General features: G+C 42.3%; 1 protein-coding gene across 8 annotated transcripts in view; it reads left to right on the top strand.

Annotated features, from left to right (window-relative positions):
- Nucleotides 1-23,837, top strand: part of PTPRK (protein tyrosine phosphatase receptor type K) — a 334,736-nt gene that overhangs the window by 118,748 nt on the left and 192,151 nt on the right. For all 8 annotated transcript variants that reach the window (XM_053381865.1, XM_053381864.1, XM_053381866.1 and 5 more), the window contains exon 3: nucleotides 4,870-5,141. In XM_053381865.1, coding sequence (XP_053237840.1) covers nucleotides 4,870-5,141 — 272 coding nt within the window. The remainder of the gene's footprint in view (nucleotides 1-4,869; nucleotides 5,142-23,837) is intronic.

The raw sequence follows: 23,837 nt of genomic DNA, 5'->3' as shown, positions 1-23,837 counted from the left end.
GAAAGTGGCCAGAATAATCAATAGAGCTTTTATCTTTGTACAATGTTTGAGAAATCAGAGAATTAACCTGCAGGGGTATTCTCCAGGTTTATGTCAACATCTGCTGCTGATGTCAGCTTTCGAGGCCTGAGTTGTGAACAAACCTGGGCTTAGCATCAGGGTTTGCTTAGAGACAGACAAACCACAAGTGCTGCATCACAAGTCATGCCTAGTTAAGTTTGGTGGTTATTAATAATAATAATAATAATAATAATAATAATAATAATAATAATAAAATAATTTATTATTTATACCCCGCCCATCTGGCTGAGCCTCCCCAGCCACTCTGGGTGGCTTCCATAGAAACCAAAAATACAGTAAAATATCACATGTTAAAAACTTCCCTGAACAGGGCTGCCTTAAGATGTCTTCTGAATGTCAGGTAGTTGTTTATTGCTTTGACATCTGCTGGAAGGGCTTTCCACAGGGCGGGCACCACTACCGAGAAGGCCCTCTGCCTGGTTCCCTGTAGCTTTGCTTCTCGCAATGAGGGAACCGCCAGAAGGCCCTCGGCGCTGGACTTCAGCGTCTGGGCAGAATGATGGGGGTGGAGACGCTCCTTCAGGTATACTGGACTGAGGCCGTTTAGGGCTTTAAAGGTCAGCACCAACACTGACCTGTTGCTCCCAGCTCAACATAGGAAGCAGTGAAATGGGAGTAATTAAGCAAGTAATTAAGGAACAGGCACTAGCCTATTGATTGTTCACAGTAAGTCATGGTTGTGATGCACAAATGTGACTGTCACTTCTCTTTCTTATCAACTATATAGTGGCCATTTCTTGCCCTGGCAGCTGTGATTCATAGCTAAGAAAAGCGTTCAAAATACAGTCGTACCTTGGTTATCATTTAATTCCCAAAATGGTTCGAAAACCAAGGCGTGGCTTCCAATTGAAAGCCATGAAAGTCGCATCGGATGTTCGGCTTCTGAAAAATGTTTGCAAACTGGAACACTCACTTCTGGGTTTGCGGTGTTCGGGAGCCAATTTTTTTGACAACTAAGGTGTTCGACTCCAAGGTATGACTGTAGTTGTTTGGGGCTAACACAAACAAACTTAAAAGGGCAGTCCTTTAGGTGCGGTGATTTTATTTTTGAAGGGCATAATAATACTAACATGCAGGCGGTAGGATTGTTTTTCCTACTAATTTAGTTTTGTAAGCGGGTGAGGTGTTTGGTTTTTTTTTTTTTTAAGGAAGCCAGAATAGAGAGAAGTGAACAAAACACAATCTTTGATGCTACAGTGGTACCTCTGGATACAAATGGGATCTGTTCCGGAGCCCCATTTGCACCCTGAAGCAAATGCAACCCGCATCTGTGGGTCACGATTCGCCACTTCTGCGCATGCGTGTGGCGTCATTTTGACTGTCTGCGCATGCACGAGCGGCGAAACCCGGAAGTAACGTGTTCCGTTATTTCCGGGTCGCCATGGAGCACAACCCGAAAGCGCTCAACTTCAACCCGAGGGTATGACTGTATAACCATTTTTATAACTTTTAAAAAGATATTCAATTTTACCGTTGCATTGTTTTTAGTGGAAATCCTTTTTAATATACCAATTTCTTTATATTGGCAGGAAGAATAATGAAACTTATGCTACAATAGTCACAAATAGGAGCCCTGGCCCACCTTTAAGAATTCCTTTTGGACTAATTAGAGCATGTTCTTCTGTTCATTCTGGGCTGCTTGCCTGCTTTGGTCTTGTTGCTTGCCTTAGGGCCAAGGTAGATGCTATCTGGGCAAAGGTGTGGTCCAATGCAAATACATTCCTGAATCTCTTTTTGGGCTCACTTCCAGTTTTGAAGTCTGGATGAGATGCAAATACATTCAGGGTAGGGATGGGGCAGAAGATTCTGAAAGAGCAGCTTACCTGTTTCATTTTTCTTATCAGCCAATTTTTCCCTTGAGAGCTTGGTGGCATAAAGAAGTCTTTGTTTATCTGAAGCTTAAAAGAGATGGTGCCAATTTCACCTCTCTAGGAATGGAGCTCTATAAACTGGGTGCTGTAATTGCCAAGGTTCCAGCCAACTCTGCTTCTGAAATGGTGGAATGCATAGCAGAACTTCCAATATTCAACACAGCAGATGAACAGGATCATACGGGAGGAGGCGGTTCCAAACTATTCCAAACTATTTTAACTATTTGTAGTTAAAAAAGCAGCAACCAGGAACATACTGGAAGCCTTTGCACATGGCAGCAGAATACTGCTATTACAGTGGTACCTCTGGTTACGAACTTAATTCGTTCCGGAGCTCTGTCCTTAACCTGAAACCGTTCTTAATCTGAGGTACCACTTTAGCTAATAGGGCCTCTCGCCACCGCCGCGTGATTTCTGTTCTCTTCCTGAGGTAAAATTCTTAACCCGAGGTACTACTTCTGGGTTAGTGGAGTCTGTAACCCGAAGTGTTTGTAATCTGAGGTACCACTTTAGTCCTATAGCATTTTCACCCCATCAAAATATAACTATATCGGATGTTGATCTGGTTGCCACATTTCCCACAAGCTGAAATTTCCACAGGCAGCCTCACATACATTAAGTTAACCCAATCAGAGCATGTGTGACAGTGGCCAGATCTGCTTTTCCTATGAAAGATCGTAGCTGTAGCCCATGACTGGGAAATTTGGGGGAAAGAACCTTAAAAGTTGCCTTATACTGAGCCAGACCAAAGGTCTATCTTGGTCCATACTGACTGGTTTCAGCTCTCCATGGTCTCAGAATGAAGTCTTTCCCATCCCTACCTGGAAATAATAGAATCATAGAGATGGAAGGGACCCTGAGGATTATCTAGTCCAACCCCCCGCAATGCAGGAATATGTAGTTGTCCAGGGACAAACCCTGCAACCTTGGCATTATCAGCACCATGTTCTAGCCAACTGAGCTGTTTGAGTCAGGGATTGAATTTTTGCACGCAACTCATGTAACATACCATGGAACACTGGCCCTTCCCTGGGCTGTCAACTGATCCAAAAAATAGTCATAGCAGATTGATAGATTCATTGAATAAATGTGAAATTGTTAAAAAAATGTTATTATTAAAAGTATTTATATAGCACCCTTAATATAAAGATTTCAGGGCTATTAGCAATAGAATTAAATAGAATAACCGCATACAATACAATTAAAACAAATATTGACCCCATGTACTAAGCCCTTTGAGCTATACATCAGTGAAATGCTGGAGCATTTGAATTCAGGTGCACCTGCAGTGTAAGTGCACCTGAACATGCGAGCTCTCCGAAATCTGCATAATGAACCTCCCTTCTAAATCTGCATAATGAATCTCCCATCTAATAGATTCAGTACCCTAGGTGAAGGATACCTATGAAAAATAATTGCGGAGTCTCTGAGTTCAGGCACTTCCCAATGAGCAGGTATGTGGGGATTGGGCCGAAATGTGTGACCCATTGAACATATGTGACTCACTCTGCTGACCTCTTTCTGTTCAACAATATAAGCATTTGAGGACAGCAGTGTCCATGCAACTAATGAGTCCATAAAATATTATAGTCCGTGTGCTATGTACCTTGTAGAAATTATGCCAGACACTCCTAATAAAGTTCTCTGATCCATCACAGATCGTAACTGCCAATAATTATAAATGTAAATATACTTGTGTCAGTTTATTCCCAGATTTAAGAAGCAAACTGGAAAAAAATAAGTTGGCTAGCAGCCAGTGTAGTCTTCCCATTTTTTAAAAAAACCACACACATCACTTCAGTGGTTACTGTCTAGTTAATCAAATGTAAATGTAAACTGGACTCTTGAACTTTAGCTGCTTTTTCTTTACAAAAAATACTTTTTTGTTTCAATAGATGCACAAGTAAAATATAATTGCATGTCAGTAATAACTTTTTAGAGGTGTTTTTGAATCTGCAAAGCATTACTGTCTGTGTTATTAGACACTAACTTTAGCAATGCTGAATTGCTTGGAAAGGCAATTAAAAGGTTTGTACACAAACAAAATAAATGTTGATTTTTCTGTCACATACTGACCTATTTTTTATTTTCATTGAGCAATAACCTTTCAGCAATCTATCCTGCATTACCTCAAGTGCATTTTCAAGAGTAGTTAATAAAGATCTCTAGAAAGCTAGTTGGCATGCAGAATAGCCTCATTGCATATAAATGTAGATAAATGGTTTCAAAGGTGTAAGTGTCAGTAATCTATTATAAACCATTTTCTTAAAAGCCAAAACAGCCAAACACTGAGCTTTGCTGTATTTCTTTTGGCATCATGCTTATGAAGAAGGGCCAGTTCCTCCAGTAAGACAAAGATGGCTAACTGTTACTTACTCACAGGCCTGCCGATGTCAGCATAGTTGAACATCTGACCATTGGCCATGCTGGTTGGGGTTTAGACAGGGCTTTAGACAAGGATTAAATCTGAGAACTTCTGCGCTGTCACTGAACTAGTCCTTTGCTCCTATGGATCTTGGGAAGTCTTATCTGAATGGTATAAGAGATTTTTCATGAGCCCCTTTCTCCCATAATAAAATCACTAATATAAACTTCCATATAAATGCACTGATGTAAATTTGAGAACTCCAGCTATCAGATGCTGATGGCATCTGATCAGTCTCTGTGGAGGAAGAATGCTAAATTCTTTATCCACCAAAGCCCATGACCTCCTTTTTCTTTGACACCTCCTCCTAATTACCCCAAATGCAAGGCCTTGTAAACATTAGGGGTGCCTGTATAGAAACCACTTGTAGTAAATTGTGCCAAGAGATCATGGTGCATGACCCAAAAGTGACCAAACGTTGTGAAGGCAGGAAACAGTTCCTTTTCCTGAATGTCTGGACTTCATTACCTCTTTTCTTCCTCCTCTTCTCAGGGTCGTACATGATAGTGGATTCTTCACACCACAGCCACGGAGAGAAGGCTCGACTTCAACTTCCTACTATGAAAGAGAATGACACACACTGTGTTGATTTCAGCTACCTTTTGTACAGCAAGAAAGGGGTGAGCCCTGGAACTCTGAACATATTGGTTAGGGTAAACAAGGGCCCCCTGGCAAATCCCATTTGGAATGTGACCGGCTCCACAGGCAAAGACTGGCTACGGGCAGAACTGGCCGTCAGCACCTTTTGGCCCAATGAATACCAGGTAAACCCTTAATACAATTGCTTTCTGCTTGAAGGATTGCTAATTCCTAAAGGGGGTTATACTGTGACTTTCATCAAAGTGGAAAAACTGCAAGGCAATATCTTGAAACATGTTGCACTTCGCTGTTGAGGAGGAAAAGGAGAAATGGGAAAAGTGCACTTTAGAGGCATAACACACACCCAGCCTAAGAGCTGGCTTTGAGAAGATGCTCCCTTGCTCCTCAATACCCAGACATGTTGTGTCTGGCCAATTATTATTTACCTGGTTTCCTAGTAGGCAGCATTCTGGTGCATCTAATTTTAAGCACCCAGCCTCTTCATGTAAGGAATCTGTGATACTGTGCCTTAACTATTCCTTCTCCTATTTCACCCGGTGTTGCTACTCTACACAGACACAACAGATATTCGGTGTCTTTCTTCCAACACTGTGGCCAGAGTGGCCTTCTCCATCCTAATCTTATAAGCCAACCATCTCTTTGTTCTTTTCTGCTATTATTATCATCAGGGATCTGAGTATCCTACACTGCAGAAACATTCAGTGCTAAGAGAACACAAACTGAATTCCAATAACAGCTGACACCCACATTACAACTCTGTCTCCCCTCCCCCCACCCTCACACACATGGTTCCACCCTCCATTTTATCCTTACAACAACTCTGTGCAGTAAGTTAAACAGGGATGGTGCTGACCCAAGGCCACTTGGTAAGCTTAATGGCTAAATGTGGGTTTGAACCCAGGTTTTCTAGGTCCCAGTCCAGCACTCTAACTACTGCCCCACAAAGGTGCATAACAGGAGACAGATAGCCTCCTTTCTATTTTGGAGAGGGGACATTTGAGATCAGAGAGGCAGGGAAGAGGACAGAATAGGAGATATTTCCCCCTCTTCCAGCTGTTTCTTATAGATGAGTGTGTTTATCTTTCTGTGTGCATGTGTGTGCACGCACATACAGTGTCTATATGTGAATATCTGTCTCACAGTTTTCCTCCTTGTGAAATTCGCAGGACCCTTGTACCATATGAATTAACATTTTCATTTCATTCATGTAAAGCTCCTGGGATCCCATCTTCTTAAAGTGGTTTGGATTTCTACATGGTGTGTTCTTGGTACAGTGTTAAGTAGTAGGAAGGAGCTGTGGATAGGAAACAATACAGTTAATGATAAGTAAAAGTGTTCTCAAGTAGAGACATGTAAGGATGGAAGTTCTTAATCACCCAGATGTTACACTAATAGTCAGTGTGTTTGTTTTCTGGGGGGGGGGGACAGGGTATGCATACCCCTAAACATTTTGTGAATCTTTGTACTTTTGTCCATTTACTGTTTTTATTTTTATCGATTTGAACTATAAAATGGTGATTTTCTTGAGTCAAAATGAGAGTACCCCTAAACATTTTTTTTCTGAAAAAAAGCACTGCTAATAGTCTTTTATAAATGTAAATATATGAAATAAACCCTTGCTACAGCCTGCTGGACTTTTGATTGCTAGGCCAGAAGGTGGTGGGGCACATTCCCCCTCCTCATTTTTCACTTTCCCCCCTCCCATTCGTTTAACAGGAGTGAAGAGAACCATACCAGCCCCAAGACTGTTATAGGTTTTATCCCATGTTGGGGAAGTGAAAGGTCGCTGGATCTTGCAAATGCTATGCTGATCTTAGTCCCATTGTTTTTGTCAGTTACTATGCTTTGTACTTTTGTGTTTCTATATTGTAAACCATCCTGTGATCCTCGGATGGAGGGCGATATAGATATTTAATAAACAGAATCATGGAATTGTAGAGTTGGAAGGGACCATGAAGGAAGCTGTGCTACACAAGAGCTCTCCTTCCTCTATCCCTTGCCATTTGAGGCTTTGTTTAAACACACAGAGCAAAGTGAATACTAAGGGAAAATTAAATCTCCTCCATTTCTCTCCATCAAAAGAGGAGGAGGTTGGAAGCTCTTGTTTACACAAGCTCTCTATTATAGTCAGTTGTATCTCGTTCTAAATGCCATCTAATGAGTGTAGTTGGAAGCTGTATAATCTTGTACAATTTCATGAGTGGAGAGAGCCCGTCAGTGTGAATTGTTTTCTCTGTCTTTGAACACTGAGCCTTTTTTGTGTGTGTGTTTCCTTTTGTAAGGGCTTCCTTTAAGGGCATGAGGGCAACACAGCTGCTTAAAAAGCACTGATTTCTGTGTGCACGTTTCCCCCCTAATCCTAGTTTTAATGTTGCGTTACAACTAAAGAGCATGGCATGAATGTCTCCTTTGTTCAGCTGCAATTCTCTGTGACAATGCTCCAGTTCAGTAACTCTGCTGGCTGCATGTTTGCCCCTGTAGAGAGTTTAGCAAACACTAGCTGAATGCCACATGCATTTTAAGATGGGATTGACAGCCGTGAATTTGCTTTTCAAGAGCTGTGCTGTAATGCATAACACAGGCCCAAGTCATACATACATGTTCCATGTTATAGAGTAAATAAAGCACACATACAAATATGTGCATGCATACTATCCTTTAAATTAATCCCAAGGAAGGTATATAATTCCACAGGTAAGCCAGGACCCCTATGCAAGCAGCTAGGATGTGAGATTGTGACTACCACCAAGGTTATGCTGTCATTTCCCTCTGAATGTTCCTCTGAATGATTAACTCAAGTAATAGAATGTTTAACTTGTAGCTGGTATGTGACTGCCAGGAGGGGGAAAAAGAGGAAAACATTTTAATTTTATTTGTGTGTGTGTGTGTGTGTGTGTGCTCGCGCACTTGGAAATAATTGCTTTGAAACTGGCACATATGTGAATGCCTTGTAATCATCTGGCAGTGTTTGCTTTTATCAGCATCACTTAATAGGCATTGATCCTGCTGGGAAAGATTGAAGTGAGTTCTGGGAATTTGCTGCCCCACTTGGGTATAGTGGAGTTTGGTACGCCTGTCCTTGGAAGCAGATGACTCAGAGTGTGAGGTGGCAGCCTGTGTAGTGTTGAGAGACGAATAAGGCAGCTATATTTAATCTTTGTTTAATTTATTAGCACCACAGATTCTCAGCTATCAGATGAGGGTCAGGTCTCTCTTCGTAAAAAAGAACAGAGGTATTGTCCAGTGTGAGGCATGCCAGCTTATTTAGATGGGGCTTTAGTCCATCTATTCAACTTGAGAACATTAAACATAAGATCAGGCCAGTGGTCTGTCGAGTCCAGCATCCTGGTCTCACAGTAGCCAACCAGATGCTTGATGGAAGCAGGATCTGAGCTGCTCTCCTCTCTGCAGTTTCCAGCCTCTGGAATTCAGAAGCATACTGCCTTGACCATAGAGACAGACCATAAGGCATCATGGCTAATAGGTAGCCATTGATCGCCTTTTTGTCCTTAATTTTTTCTGATTCCCCCTCTAAAGCCATCCAAGTTGGTGACCATCACTGCCTCCCATGGGAGCAAATCCTGTAGTTTAACTGTGTACTCTATCAACAGCCTTATTCTCCATGAATTTGTCTAATCCTCTTTTTAAACCATCTAGGCTGGTGGCCACCACTGCCTGCAGTGGGAGCAAGTTCCATACTTTAACCATGCGTTGCATGAAGCAGTACCGGTACTTTCTTCTGTCTGTCTGTCCTGAATGCTTTGCCACTGAGCTTCGTTGGTGGTCCTTGAGCTCTAGTGTTCTGAGAGAGGGAGGAAACCTTTGTGCTGAAATAGCATGATGATGGTGGAGTGGCATGAAGATCTCTGTAAAAGTTAAATTGTGTGCTCAGTTTATATGATTCTCCTCCTCCTCCTCCACCTTCCTTGGCTGAATTGGGTTTCCATTGTGCTGTTTTAGTGCTGCTGCCCCTGGCTGAATGGAGGAACCATGGCAGCAATACTAGTACTCTATCTACCCTGAGGACTTGGGAGTGGTGTTATGGCGCGCGCGGGATGAACTAGAACATTAATCAAAATGTAAAAAACCAACACAAATGATAACTGATTAAAATGTCTCCACACTGTTTAATCTCACCACCAAGTCTGTACAAGTCAGGTGTGAGAAATTCATGTAGTGTTTGAAGAATATGTAAACCACTTTGAGGTTTGTTTGTTTTTCAGGCTTGTTGTTGTTTTTAAACAATCGAGTGGTATATGACTCTTATGAAATAAATGAATAAAATAAGGTGCTGAAAGAGGCTTAAGTTCCATAGCAACTCTTTGACTCACCTCTCTCATCAGTAGGCTTCAGCTTACGCATGGTGCAGTCAGGAGAATGTGCTTGGTAGACGTTAAAAGAGAGAGCAATGCTAGATAGGAAAAGGGTTGTCTGTTTGATATATTGAAGCAACCAATTCACTGTTTTATAGGTTAAGGCCTGCACTGTGAATTATTCTCAGGGGGGGAAAAAGAGTTGATTGGACTTGAGTGCCAATGTAACTTGATTCCAGCAAACTCATTAGTGAGTTTATAAAACTTCAACAGCACCATTGTCACTTTGATGATTTTTGGTCTCAAACAATGTCATAAACTACGTCTACTCCCATAGTAGTACAGTGGTACCTTGGGTTATATACGCTTCAGGTTACATACGCTTCAGGTTACAGACTCCGCTAACCCAGAAATATTACCTCGGGTTAAGAACTTTGCTTCAGGATGAGAACAGAAATTGTGCTCCGGTGGCACCGCAGCAGCAGGAGGCCCCATTAGCTAAAGCGGTGCTTCAGGTTAAGAACAGTTTCAGGTTAAGAACGGACCTCTGGAACGAATTAAGTACTTAACCAGAGGTATCACTGTATCTTGTTTCACTCCATTCTTAATGGAACACACACACACACTTCTCCAATTTTTAAAAAGCTGTTCTCTAGCCATAAGATGAAATAAAGCATGTAAAATGTGTTTCGCTAGGCAAAACTGATTGCAAAAATGTGTGTAGTAGGATCAGTGTGCACCAAAGTGCCAGCTATTTTTCATGAGCAAAAAATGAAAAAACAACGCCCCTAAATGCAAACTGATGTGGAAAACTTGGACTTAAGATTCGAAAAATGAGACACTTAGAGAAACTGAAGTGGACACATTCATCAATCCCTACTTGCAGCCCAGACCCTTGTCAACTGGATCCTTGTCTTCTTTGGAGGTCCAGACTCAGGTTTAGTGCCAAGGAACTAAACTAAGAATCAGAGAAAGTCCCCAATGTCAATTTCACTTCTGCCACGAACACGCTGGGTAGCCTTAAATAAATCACATGCCTTGTTAGCCTTGGGGTTGTATCCAAAGTAGAGCTAAGTAAGTCTCCTGCCTGCCTAAGGAATTCCCTTTGCTCCACTATGTATTCCCATATCGGATCTGAGGCTTCCTGGTACAGATTTGAAGGGTACAGGGAAAGTTGGGGGGGACGTTCCACTCCACAAGGAAAAATCCTTGCAGTAATGGGATGTGTCAGTTCGATACCACCCTTGGCACCCCATCTTCAGAATATGAATGATAATGCTAACCTGCTTTACAAGGAAGTTTTAAAGCAAAGTAGTGGATGTGGAACACTTTCAAGAGACAGTTTGAAGTGCTATATAAATGCTAAATGTAGTAATAAATGCTCTCAAGGAATTCCCTGTCCCCAATCCATATATTTATATTGAGGTCAGAAATGGGGAGAGAATGACCTTACATTTTCTCCAAAGATCTTTTAATAAGTACTTTGTTGCCTCTGGAAGATTTGCACAGCAACTACCAAGCAGTGTCCTCCTTTTCAAAATGCAACACAAGTGGTTTTATTTCCAAGTTCCTTGTCAATCATTTGGTCTCTTTTGGCCCCTTTTTGAAAATAACCCATCTGCAGCATATTGAGTCCATGCTGTTTTGTAGTCCTCCCTTTGCTTTTGCAAATGAGGTGGCTCTGAACAGAGGGGCCTTCATTCATAAGGTCACCTTTTCGTGAACTTCTTCCATGAGGGATTTTATCCATTTGGAAGGATCAATAAACAAAAAAGTTTGACACATTTAGCATTCTAATGCGGAGTGGCTAGAGATAAGCAAATATTAATAATGAGAGAATGCGCTTGATTGCGGAGAAGATTATGATTTTCAGTGACAAATTCCTGTTTGTTCATTAAAAAGGACAACCAACTTTCATGTGTTGATATATTGTGCCACATCCTCTGACACCTCAAAGCAATTCATCCGTTTAGTTATGATGTAGAATGGAGCAGCGCTTTGTGAAACTGCAATAGTCAGCCATGAGCTCAGGTTGTGCTCTCTTTTCCAATTAAACAGGGGGGTGGGGAATCAGTCCACATAGCTAAATGCAGCCCTGGAATTCTCCCCAAGCCATGCCACTTCCTCGGTTGGCAATACCTCTCTCTCCAGGCCACACCCTTCATCGACCCTGATCCTCACCTTCAAGTGCTTTTGTGGGGCTGCAATGTGTCCTTGAACTAGGACAATGCCTCTTGCTTGTCTGGATAGAGAGTGTATATGTTGGGTGGGGGGGGGGAGAGATGTAGAAATATTTGACTTTTACATTGCCTGGAATGTAGCCTACTGTACGAAAGTAAGAGTCCACTCTGGCCATGCCCACAGAAAGTTGCATTCTAGGGAATATGGCCTTTGGGTCAACAAAGGTCCTCCCTGCTATAAAAGACTGCAGCTACTTGAGATTTTCCCATTTTTGCATCTGAAGACAAATAGTTTGTTTTGAATTGCAATATAACATCAGGCGATCTATGATCAAATTTCCCCTAAAGTCATTCCCCCCTCCCAAAAAGGCAACACAGCTATGGGAGGAAGAGCTGGTGGGGGATGCAAGAGCAATATTTCCTAATTGAAATATTCTTATTTGCTCTAGGCAGGGGGAGATGCAGATTACATATTGTTCCTGTACATTGCCTACTCCAACTGAAATATGTGATAGGGACTAGAAAATGTACCGATTCCAAAACAATAGGTTTGCTCTAGTGGGGAGGGCCACAGGTGTGTAGTAGAGCATCTGCCATGGATGCAGATGATTCCAGGTAGGACCAGGAGACACACTTGTTGGAAATCCTGGACCCACGCTGCCAGTTAGCATAGGCAGTACTGCACTAGATGGACCAGTCGTCTGACTCAGGATCATAGTAGGAAGCAGTTACCTGTGTTACAAAGTTTTTGTTTCCATAAATGGTAGGAGTTTTACATTCATGAAAGGGGGTCCATCCATAAGCAAAGGTGCCTTCCATCCATCGAACAGACCGTTAGTGATCGTGCTGACCATTAAGGTCAGGAATGGCATCATTTTGTACTGCTGTGCATTTAAATTGCCCAAAACATATGCCTCAACACTTTAGTGAATGCCCTGATTTTGCAATTGACTGCTCAAGAGAATGGCATGCATTGCATCGCTCCAGTTTTCTGGTTATTGTGACATGATTCCAACATCTCTGAATGCCGTACCGCAAATTGGGAACACGGATAAATACTGCTCGTAAAACATTTTCTGTGCTATTGGAAAGGCTACTTCCATATATGGATTTTCATCGTTTGGGGGCTACACAAAAATGTTGGCTCTGTAAATGGAAAAAATGAAGGGGGAAAATGTGACACAAAAATATGGCACATACAGTTAGCCTGATGCTTGCTCTTTGTGGAAGGCAGATGTATCAGTTCTGGGACTGCAGCAGAACACTTGAAAGCATATAATTATCTGAAATGATAACAAGAACCATTAGTTTTGCAATTGAGGTTGTCCAAAGGAGGCTAGTCTGATTTTTATCCTTTTAAGATAATATTACACTGCTATTTAAGGAAAAGTTCAAACACCAAGAAGAAAGCTTGTCCACTAAAAATTTTGTTTCATTTGCAATATTCACAGGACTGTTTGCAATTATATTGACCTTGGGTGGTTAAAAAAAAGTGTGTGTGTAATCAAAGACAATTGAATTCATACTAAAGTCAATCAAAGACAATTGAATTCACACTAAAGAAGAAATTGTTCATTAATGGAAAGCATCCAACTAAGACTAACTCAGAGAAGACCCAATGTTTCCCTCTTCACCTAGCCTACAAAAAGACCACTTGTTTGGTAAGTTTAAAATGGTTTACTTACAAATTGTCCAAAGGTCAGATTCATGTGCTTTTTCATACATCATTCAGAAAAAGTTGCACAGGCAGCACAGTAAAACTTGTCTTAGTTACAATGTGGTGAAAGATCTTAAATTATTAGTATAGGAACTGAAGAATGGCTTGTGAGAGCCATGAGGTCTGAGCTGGAGCGACCAGTTCAAACCTCTTTACACACTGAGCTTCTCAGGTAGACTGGAGGTTGAACAATAGGCTTGATTACCATTTCCTCCCAACATGAGCTAAGCCCAGCAGGACAGTTCACTCTGTGCTATTAATTCTTTAGTGCATTAATTAAACTTAAGCATGTTAGTTATATGAGGCTGGTTATCCCATACATATTAGATCACCGTAATGTTTTCTATGGGTGCTATCAGATAGTGGTTTAGTCTGTCCTTCTGGATTTCCCCCAGGTGCTTTCAGACAATATTGTAGTGCTTCCCACATTTTTTTGTTCCTGAGTATTGGAAATGGTAGCTTTAGATTCAGAAATATACAGAATGAAAGCTAACAATCATATATATATAAGAATGCCATGCAAATGTGACTGGCATTTAATATAACTATAGCTTATGATTTTAAAGCTGTTGATTGGGGTGTATATAACTCTAAAACTATTCAGGAATGGAGCTGTTACTTTTCTACTCTGTTACATAACCCTGATATGGCACAATTTGATAGTGTTCTGTAAACTGCAAGGATCAGCTGGGTCTACTTCTTCAATAATAATCCTTTAAAAACCCGTGAACCACATGGTCCTCAGTGTTTGAAACTCCCATTGTTGTAGGCACATTTTGTGGCAAGGAATTTCATTAGCAGGAGCAGTTTCTGAGCTCTGGGTGCAGTGCTGTGCCTAAGATTTCAGATTAAAACTGCAGAGTGGAAGGAAAGGAGGACCTTTTCCAGCTACTCTCTGAAGACTAGAGAAGAGACCTTCTTAAGAATATTAGCAGGGTGGGCAGGGGAAGGACTAACCATGTGAAAAATGAACCTAATATTTTAGCTGCAGTTTATTAATTTCCAGCATTGTATTCTTGTTATTTTGAAAAGCGCGCCTAGACATTCCATTGTAGTGCCCATAACCTAGGCTTAAGGTGCCATTTAACACCTAACTTTCACATCTCAGTTTCTAACATTGATAGTCCTTTAACTTCCCAATTGTTAAGATGCAATTGATTAATTTCTGATAGCTATCTATAACCAAAGTAGGGCAAGTTTGTAGAGCAATAGGCTGAAGAGCAGCAAACACATCATTGGCATCCTCGGACTGTACACTGTCCTTCTATCTTCCTCTGGCGCTAAATCAAGGCTTGGTGGGCTCCAAGTTATCCATTTGTTCTCTGTGTCCTTGAGGAATATTGCCAAGGGATGTACAAAGTTGCTGCAGTGTGGCAGGATTTGCCTGACCCATTAAAGGTCTTCGGGCGCATCCCTAACTGTGTAACTAATTACCCTGCTGCTCAGATGTGAGCAGCTTCCAGGTTTCTCTCTGGGTGCACTCATTCATTCGATCAGCTCTCACAGGCCAGTTAATTACCTGCAGCTGTGTCCTGAGATCAAACAGTCCTAACAGGTCAAGCGCAAGCTGTGTTGCTTGCTGCCTCTTTAGAAAAGATACAAGGAGCAATCGTATCACCAGATGCACAGTGCCCCTCCCAATCTGTTTTGCTGCTTATTGTCTTATTGGAATCATTTATTTTGATTCTGTTGAAATAGCCAACTTCAACCTGAGATGGATTAAAAGATCAGAAGGGCTGAGGCTCTTTAGATGAAACCCTTCATAGATGCGCTCCAAGGGTGCTTTTCTAGGGTGTGATCCTACAGCACAATGTGAGCATGAAAGCGTGATTTTCTCTAACCCAATCACTGTCCTTTCTCTTTGAGGATAGACAGTAACCTTGCAGTTGGCCCTACTCATGGGTCATTTCATTTGCTGACATTCTTAAGCAGCTGGAGATCACACCACAGGGGAAGAACTGCAACTCCATCTGGCCTTAACTGGATCTTTATGTCATGACATTTTATGGATAACAGACTGTTTCATCAGGTGCATGAAAAAGACTTTAAAGGTGCAAACTATTTAATCACACACACACTGACGCATAATGCATCATTATGTGAAGGGCTAGCAAGATCTTATTTTTCTTCGGAGGCATGGCGCATATGTCAGATGTTTGTAATTTTGTTCGAGTTCAGGAAGCAAGTCAATAACCTTTATTGAAAACCAGTCTTTTATTGGCTTTTTGGAATTATGATACAATAGTGCTGAGCGGGTGGCGCTGTGGGTTAAGCCTAGGACTTGCCAATCAGAAGGTCAGCAGTTCGGATCCCCGCGATGGGGTGAGCTCCCGTTGCTCAGTCCCTGCTCCTGCCAACCTAGCAGTTCGAAAGCACGTCAAAGTGCAAGTAGATAAATAGGTACCGCTCCGGCGGGAAGGTAAACGGCGTTTCCATGTGCTGCTCTGGTTCGCCAGAAGCAGCGTAGTCATGCTGGCTGCATGACCCGGAAGCTGTACACCGGCTCCTTCGGCCTGTAAAGCGAGATGAGCGCTGCAACCCCAGAGTCGGTCACGACTGGACCTAATGGTCAGGGGTCCCTTTACCATAACCTAGTGCTGAGACACCACCCTCAAAATAATTGTATACAGTTGGTTTCAAGAGTAAACATATCTTTATAACAAGGAAATACAACTATATGGCACTTTTATTCAAATGAATAAAGGCTCACAGAGCTGTTAGCACAGAACTAACCATGACCTTTCAAGCGCAAGGTCTCCCAGAAGTGAGCCTGTGGCCACATTGTCTCACTCCAGAGAACCACAAGCTTTTCTGTGGTGTTCCAGGTAGATGAGTAAGGCTCAAGAATGTGGACAAAGTGCTTGGATTGGTCAGGGCAGTCACTTGCACTCTGGACCCTTGCCCCTCTTGGCTGATAAAAACAGCAGGGAGGGGGCAGCTGGGTGAACCAAGGAGGTGATAGATGCCATCTTCATCCTTTCCTTGCGGCTACTTTGGGTTCGGCTTATTGTGAAGATAGCCTGGGTTATTTTGTCATACTGTTGCATAGCCTTCTCCAGGATGGCATCATTCAGAGGTTGTTGGACTACAACTCTTATCATCCCTGAACATTGGCCTTGCTGACTGGGATTGATGGGCGTTGTAATCCAAGCCATTTGGAGGGCACTATATGGGGAAAGTTTCATGATGGTTGGCTACAGCCTGTTAATCTGCTATACCCAATTTGGGGGAAATGGGGGTTGCACGACCAGAAGGCTTTCTGTGGGCTTCCCCTAGTGGGACTAATTAGATGATTCCCACCCTTTGTCTCTTTATATATATATTCCTCTTTTTTCCTTTGTAGAAGACTGAGAAAACTTCTCAAATAATAGACTTTCAAGTTGAAGGATTGTAGACTTCATTGGTTTTTTTCTTTTTGAAAGTATTCCTCGCCCCCACCCCACTCCAGTTCTACAGCAGTAAACTGTAAATAAGATGTGGGCTGAAAGCCCAGACCAAAAATTTATCACCATCCAGTTGAGATCTTACCAGGAATTTCCAGCTATTCAACTTGTCACCTGTATCAGAAAATAGCTTCTAAATCTCGCCTTCCCTTTTGACTTAGGCAGTAAAGTCAGCTAGACAGCTAATCATGGCTTGATCCACAAATTTCTCCAAATCTTCATTAAAAGTATAGTAAAACTTCTTCTTTTTTCTATATCTTGTCACTTCTAGTCTTGTGTGTGAAGCAAATATACCGAGGTTCCATATATTAGTAAGTGAGGGGATAGGAATGGGGGACGACGACTTGTGTAGCATACAAATAATTTTGCCTTTGGGAAATTCTATGTCATAATACAAATAATTGCTGGGAGTGGATGTTGTTGTTTGCAGAAAAGGTACATTAGTCATTAGAAAAAATATATCCCATGGAGAAATTATAGCAACTTTCAAAATAGCTATTGATCTTTTTTTAAAAAACGCACACACATCACCTCCATATTACTAAAATACATGAAATAAAAGATCTATAAATTAAGATTGAATATGTGGCAAGGGTAAGTTCAGAGCAGAGACACAAATTGTAGCATGAGAATTAAGAACTTGAGTATTATGTGCTGATTTGCAGTTGTATTTGGCTTTATGGTAGCAAGCTCATTCACACAGGGCTAAGGGCTAAGTCTTTGTGTGGTCATCCCACCTCTCTGATTGGTGATAAGTTTTATGTGCCGAGCCAATAACCTGGCACTAAAGTTTCATTTTAACTTTTTCAAGATGAGCCATTCATATCAATGGTTATTTTGTATTGTTTTGTGGTATTATATGTTTTATTGTACTTGCACATGTTCTTGTGCACCACCTAGATTCTTTCATGAGGGGCAGTGTATAAATATTTTTATGAATAATAAAAAAACTATGCTGGTGATCAGGAAACTGAACTGTATTTCAAGCTGGCACACATGAATGGCTCACTGGAGGTAGTGACAGCTATAGAGAGGCATTATGAGAAGCAATTCCAAGACTAGAAAACATAGGAGTGATAATCCAGGTATATTGCTAGTGGGATCAAATGCCAGGTTTGTCACACCCGCCCCCCCCCCCACTCCAGCTCGCTTTGACTTCTGAAGATTAAATAGCACCCTTCCTTTGAAAATACAGGACCTTTTCTATTTCAATCCCACCAAATCACTGATTCAGTAAAGCTTTTAAAAATATGTATTTACTGGGTATCTTGTTTAGTTTCTAATAATGTCTTGCTAAGCAGTAGTGTGCCATGATTTGCTAACTGGCAGTGAAACGTTTTTTCTCTCCAGGTTTTGTTTTTTTTGCAAGGCATGAGGAAATGCCCTGCCAAAAGTGCTTGACTTAATTTATTCCTGAGTTTTGGCAAATACCAAGTTGTACTGTTTTTAATTTAAATTATTGTAAATTACAAAAGAATACTTCAAGTTAATTGAATTGTTAATATGAAACCAGTTGCTATTATTTTTATAATCTCACTCTCTTGCCCTGTGAATATGTTCCTTTTTTCCTCTTCAAAAACCTACATGTTAGGGGTGCCATATCACAGCACTCTTGATAGTATCCAGGGCCATTGTTCCATTAGTGCAAAGGTTTGGATGGTTAGTGGATAAAACCAATGTCACCTTTCATTAAGAGTGTGTAGGCATATTAAAAAAGGTCTTAGCCTGACATGTAAGCTGTAGCAAAGAAAAAACCAGGCAGATCTTGCTGGACAGGGCTACCATATATGCAAGGCTTCACCATGTAAATGTACCTTTCCCCATTTGCTACTTCAGTGCACCCAGTGAAGGGCCTCCAACAGCACAATTCTGCACATGTCTGTTTAATGGGATATCCTCTCAGTGTGCATAGAGTTGCAGTCTGAGGATCATAATTGCTGGGCAGGTTCTTATGTGACTGCAGTCCTTCAGTGATCAGATCCCCTAAGCCAGGGGTTGGCAAGGTTTACCTCGCCTGGGCCAGTTCACTTCAGCGGAGAGCCCTCCATGGGCTGGATTGCGTGCATGTGTGTCAGCGCACGTGGCCGCGATTTCCAGTGTTTGCATCTGTGCAGACACAATTTCTGGCATCTGCATCTGCATCTGCGCAGATGCGATTTACAGTGTCCAATCATGTGCAGACGTGATTTCCAGCACTGCGGAAGCAAGTCCCTGTGCGGCACTGCGCCGGTTCAGCACAGCGCGCGGGGACTCTCCGAGCGGGCAGCTCGGTTCGGGGGCAGGTCATGGGCCGGTTAAATGACCCCCGTGGGCCACTTGTGGCCCATGGTCCTTAGGTTGCCTACCCCTGCCCTAAGCCTAAAGGGCTTAAAAGGTTAAAAACCTAGGATTTATTTTGAATGCCTGGAAGCAGAAAGGCAGTGGGTCTGTTCAAACCATGGTATTCCCCCACCCCCCTATGGCTAGCTTCAAGCACTGGTCTTCATTTAAGTGCTCTATTTTTACAGGTCTAAGTCTTCAAAGCATCCCATTGTAAAAAAACATATTGCAGTAATCAAATCTGGATATTACAATTGGATGGGCAAGGTAAAGGTAAAGGGACCCCTGACCATTAGGTCCAGTCGTGGCCAACTCTGGGGTTGTGGCACTCATCTCACTTTACTGGCCAAGGGAGCCGGCATTTGTCTGCAGACGGCTTCCGGGTCATGTGGCCAGCATGACTAAGCCGCTCCTGGCAAACCAGAGCAGCACACGGAAACGCTGTTTACCTTCCCACCGGAGCGGTACCTATTTATCTACTTGCACTTTGACGTGCTTTTGAACTGCTAGGTTGGCAGGAGCAGGGACCAAGCAATGGGAGCTCACCCCGTTGCAGGGATTCGAACCGCAGCTAAGCTATATCTCTGTCTGGGATGACCACCTCTGCTGGTGAAAGCCAACTGATGTCACAGATGTTCCTCAGGGAATATAAGTGAGGTCTGGTTCTGGCAACGTCCCCAAGCTGTGGAAGTGATCCAAAAGGAAGAAGGTAACCTTATTCAGAGCAAGCATGAGCACATAGGAAAAACCTGCTCAATCAGTCCAATGACCCATCTAGTCCAGCAGCCTGTCCTCACAGTGGTCAACCAGATGGCTGTAGGAAACCCATAAGCAGGATCTGAGCACATGAGCACTTTCCCCTCCTGTGGTCTCCAGCAAATGGTATTCTGAAGCATTGCTGCCTCCTGCTGTGGAGGCAGAACATAGCCTTGATGACTAGAAGCCGTCAATAGCCTAATCCTCCATCAATTTGTCTAATCCTCTTTAAAGCCATCTAGGTTGGTGGTCACCACTGCCTCCTGTGGGAGCAAGTTCCATAGTTAACTCTGCACTGTTTAAATAAGTTCTTTCTTTTATCTGTTCTGAATGTTCCAACATTAATCTTCACTGGATGTCCATGAGTTCTAGTGTTACAGGAGAAGGAGAAAACATTTCTCTATCCCCTTTCTCCATGTCATGTGTGATTTTATAAACCTCTGTCATATTGCCCCTCACTTGCCTTTTCTCTAAACTGAAAAGTCCCAAATTCTGTAACCATTTGGAACTTTTTAGTTTAGATAAATACAGTGGTACCTCGGGTTACAAACACCTCGAGGTACCACAGACTCCGCGAACCCGGAAGTAGTACGTCGGGTTAAGAACTTTACCTCAGGATGAGAACAGAAATCACGCAGTGGCGGCACAGCAGCAGCAGGAGGCCCCATTAGCTAAAGTGGTACCTCAGGTTAAGAATGGACCTCCGAATTAAGTTCGTAACCAGAGGTACCACTGTATGAGTAAGAGGCAACATGATAGAACAGGGTGATCCAACTTTTCATACCAAGTGGGCTGCAAGAGTACTTTGACATGGAACCTGCCCTCACACCTCCTTCCCAAAGCCCACCACCTTGCATACCTGGCTTTGAGAAGGCAGCACAACGTCAGATGTTGCCAAGGCCCACAAAAAAGGGCCTTGAGGGTCACGAGTGGCCCTTGGGCCACATGTTGGACTGCCTTCTGATAGAAGTTCATAAAAAATCTCTGAGATGATCAGAACCAGCAAATCATGCCTTGTCTGAAGGTCCTAACTTTGATGATGACCATCACTTTGTGCTAAACTCCTACATTATTTTAAAGCAGAGCATAAATACAAACAAGCCTTTTGCTTATTTTACACTGAAATTCTCCAGAACGCTGCCTGATTGATTTTGCTCTTGGAAAAGTTCACCAGGGTTGTTCATGTTAGCTGGGTTGACACAGTGCCAAGTTGCCTATACGTATATTGACATGGTGAAAATAATTGCTCCTATGTGATGTGTCACAGCAGAATGCTTTTTAAAATGCAGCCCTGTCTTTCTGGTTGCACAAACCTTTTGGCCCTCAATCAGGCTGTCACTATTTAGAAGACTTCTGTAAATCTGTTGGGTTTGTTTGTGAGGTTTCTCCCTTTCATCTTTTCATCACTTATTATGTTTTTTCCTCTTTGATACAGTTTTTTTCAGTCCGCTCATTATTCTGTGTATCAGACACTAATAGCTGACCTCTGTTTCCAAGTACTCCATAGTACAAAGCAAAACAGACTGGATATTCAGAGCCAGAAAGCTAGTATGCTCCATCAGAGCCATTTAAGAATGGTTCGATAGACTGAGATACTGTGCAATTGTTGCTCTTCTGCTGTAAAGTATAAGCAGAGTTACATTGGGCTGTCCATGTTACTAGGGCTTTCCCACTTTTTACACATTAGTGCGTGAGACATAGCTGTGTGAGGGAGCGGCAATTAAGTTCCCAGCTAAGTTCAAGGTGCTGGTTTTGGTGCCCTGTGCAGCTTAGGACCAGGGTACCTAAAATATTGCCTCACCCATTACATACCTAATAAGTCACTGCACTCTGCAAGTGAGGGATTCATGTACACAATGGGAACTGTGCCTTTAGTGCTGCAGCTCTTACTCTTTTGAATTCCCCGCCATTAAATATTAGGCAGGCACTGCCTCTGTTGTCTTTCCAGAACCTACTGAAGAATGTCCTCTGCCAGCAAGCCTTCTAAGTTGAGACCCTTTCTAGTCTGCGTCTGTACTGGATATTGCTTTTAGATTATTTTAGAAGTTTATAGATCTTCTAATGGTTTTATCATTTGTGGTGCTTGTTTCCCTGGGTGTCTTTGGATGGAAGGGCAGGATATAAATTCTGATAAGGATAAATTCATGCTTCTTTATCCTTGTGGAGACCACTTAAGGAAGTGTGTTTGGGAAGCCAGTGTCTCTCCTCAAAGGGCCTTGTGTGAGTCTTCTCCCAGCTCTTTATACACATGTAAAGACAAAAACGCAGAGAAGTGGAACATATGGAAGGGAGATCTTCATGCCCCTCTCCTCCCCCAGATAGGAGAAAGGGAGCTGTCTGCTGATTTTTGGGACTGTCATTGTAATTTCCTTTTTTTAAAAAAAGAGAGGCAACACTCGTAGCCTTTGCACCCAACTTGCAGGAATTGTTTGTTTGTGTTTGTTTCACAGAGGCATATTGCATCACCTGGGAGGGCTGATAATTTAATGGGGCCAGCTCAGGTATGGATAGAGAAATTTAACCCTCTTCTGAAATCTCAGGAAAATCCCTCTTTGGAAGCTAGTATTTCCACAGGGAGGAAATCCCACATTGGCAGATTTTAGGAGCAGGTGGTATTTATCCAAAAGTATGAAAAGAACTAAAAGTTTAGCTTTCTGAATTAATCTCGGGTATGTATGTATCTCTTATCTCTTAATGGCAGCCTCCCTGCCAGAGGAATTGAGAAGAAACTAACAGAACACCATTCCTACAGTTAAGTGATACTTGTAATATTCTTAAGTGGGTCCCTTGTGTATCTATTCATGAGGTTGTTCACTATGCACCGAGAGTACTGCTGATATATTAAACAAAAACTGAACTAGAAGACTGAAACACACACACACACACACACACACACACACACACACACACACCATAAACTCCATCCTCTGAGTCACAGGAGGAGCAATCATCATAAATCATTTAAACTCTTTACTCAGCATATACAACAGTACAGTCATACCTCATGTTGCGTTCTGCTCTTTCAGCTTATGAAAGCGGCAAACCTGGAAGTGTCTACTTCTGGGTTTGCTGCCCACACATGCACAGAAGCAATCTACACACTTTGCACATGCACAGAAGCGACCTGTGTGCTTCGCGCACACGCAGAAGTGCTTGATCGTGCCTCGCACATGCGCAGAAGAGGCGTTCTAGTTGCAGAATTTCTGGGTGCGAATGGCACCCCAAAACGGATTAAGTCTGCAACTAGAAGTACCACTGTACTGAAGAGCACATGCTATTAGATTTCATGGTGGGTAAAAGATTACAACACTTGAATATTTCTTCCCCCAAACTGGACTGATGACGACCACAGAAGAGAAAGATGCATGACAGGGGAAAAAAATAGATTGTGGGTCTTTGGACTTGCTTTTCTTTCAGCTGTTCCCAGTGTCATTCAGAAAACCACTTTTGAATTCTGGGAGTTTCAAAAACAATTTGTGGTTGCAGTAAAAGGGTCTGTCATTTGAGAATCACAAACCTTGACGGGGACTAACATCTTTCAAGAAGAAGAAAAAAATAGATGAAAAGGCACAGCGTGGCTATGATAGTTGTGGATGCTGTGGAATGGATACACTTGCCCTGTTAAGAAGGACACCAAACTAGGGTTTGTAAGTGGAAACCGTGGCTTTATAATCTTCTGGCTTTGGGGAGAGTGTCAATAAAGAAGTAGATTAGGGTAAGTTGATACCACATACTTGAAGCTCTCAGAAAGCCTCTGACAAGATCCTCCAGCAAAGGCTCTTAGAAAGCTTAAGTAATCATGATATGTGTTGAAATGTCTCTCTGTGGATTAATCACAGCTGAAGAATTGGAAGCAAAGAGTAGGCAGAAATAATTATAAAGGGGAAGAGGTATAGAGTGGGCAGCACCAATTGTGCTCATTCATTATTATTATTTGTTGGACTGGAAACAGCAGTCAGTAGTGGAGTACTCTTATCACTATGGATAGCGGAAACCCACTTGCTTTATTTTGAAACTTGAGGTTCTCAGGGTTTATTTTTGCACTAGGGGGCCATATCAGGTGGACCATGTGGCTAACATGTAGATGGTAAGGTTCTGAGGTTACTGGATAACAGTATTAGAACATTAGCTA

Source organism: Podarcis raffonei, chromosome 3 (assembly GCF_027172205.1).
Source record: "Podarcis raffonei isolate rPodRaf1 chromosome 3, rPodRaf1.pri, whole genome shotgun sequence".
NCBI classification, from domain to species: Eukaryota; Metazoa; Chordata; class Lepidosauria; order Squamata; family Lacertidae; genus Podarcis; species Podarcis raffonei.
Note: the sequence above shows the minus strand (reverse complement) of the source record. Positions and strands in the feature narration are given on the sequence as shown.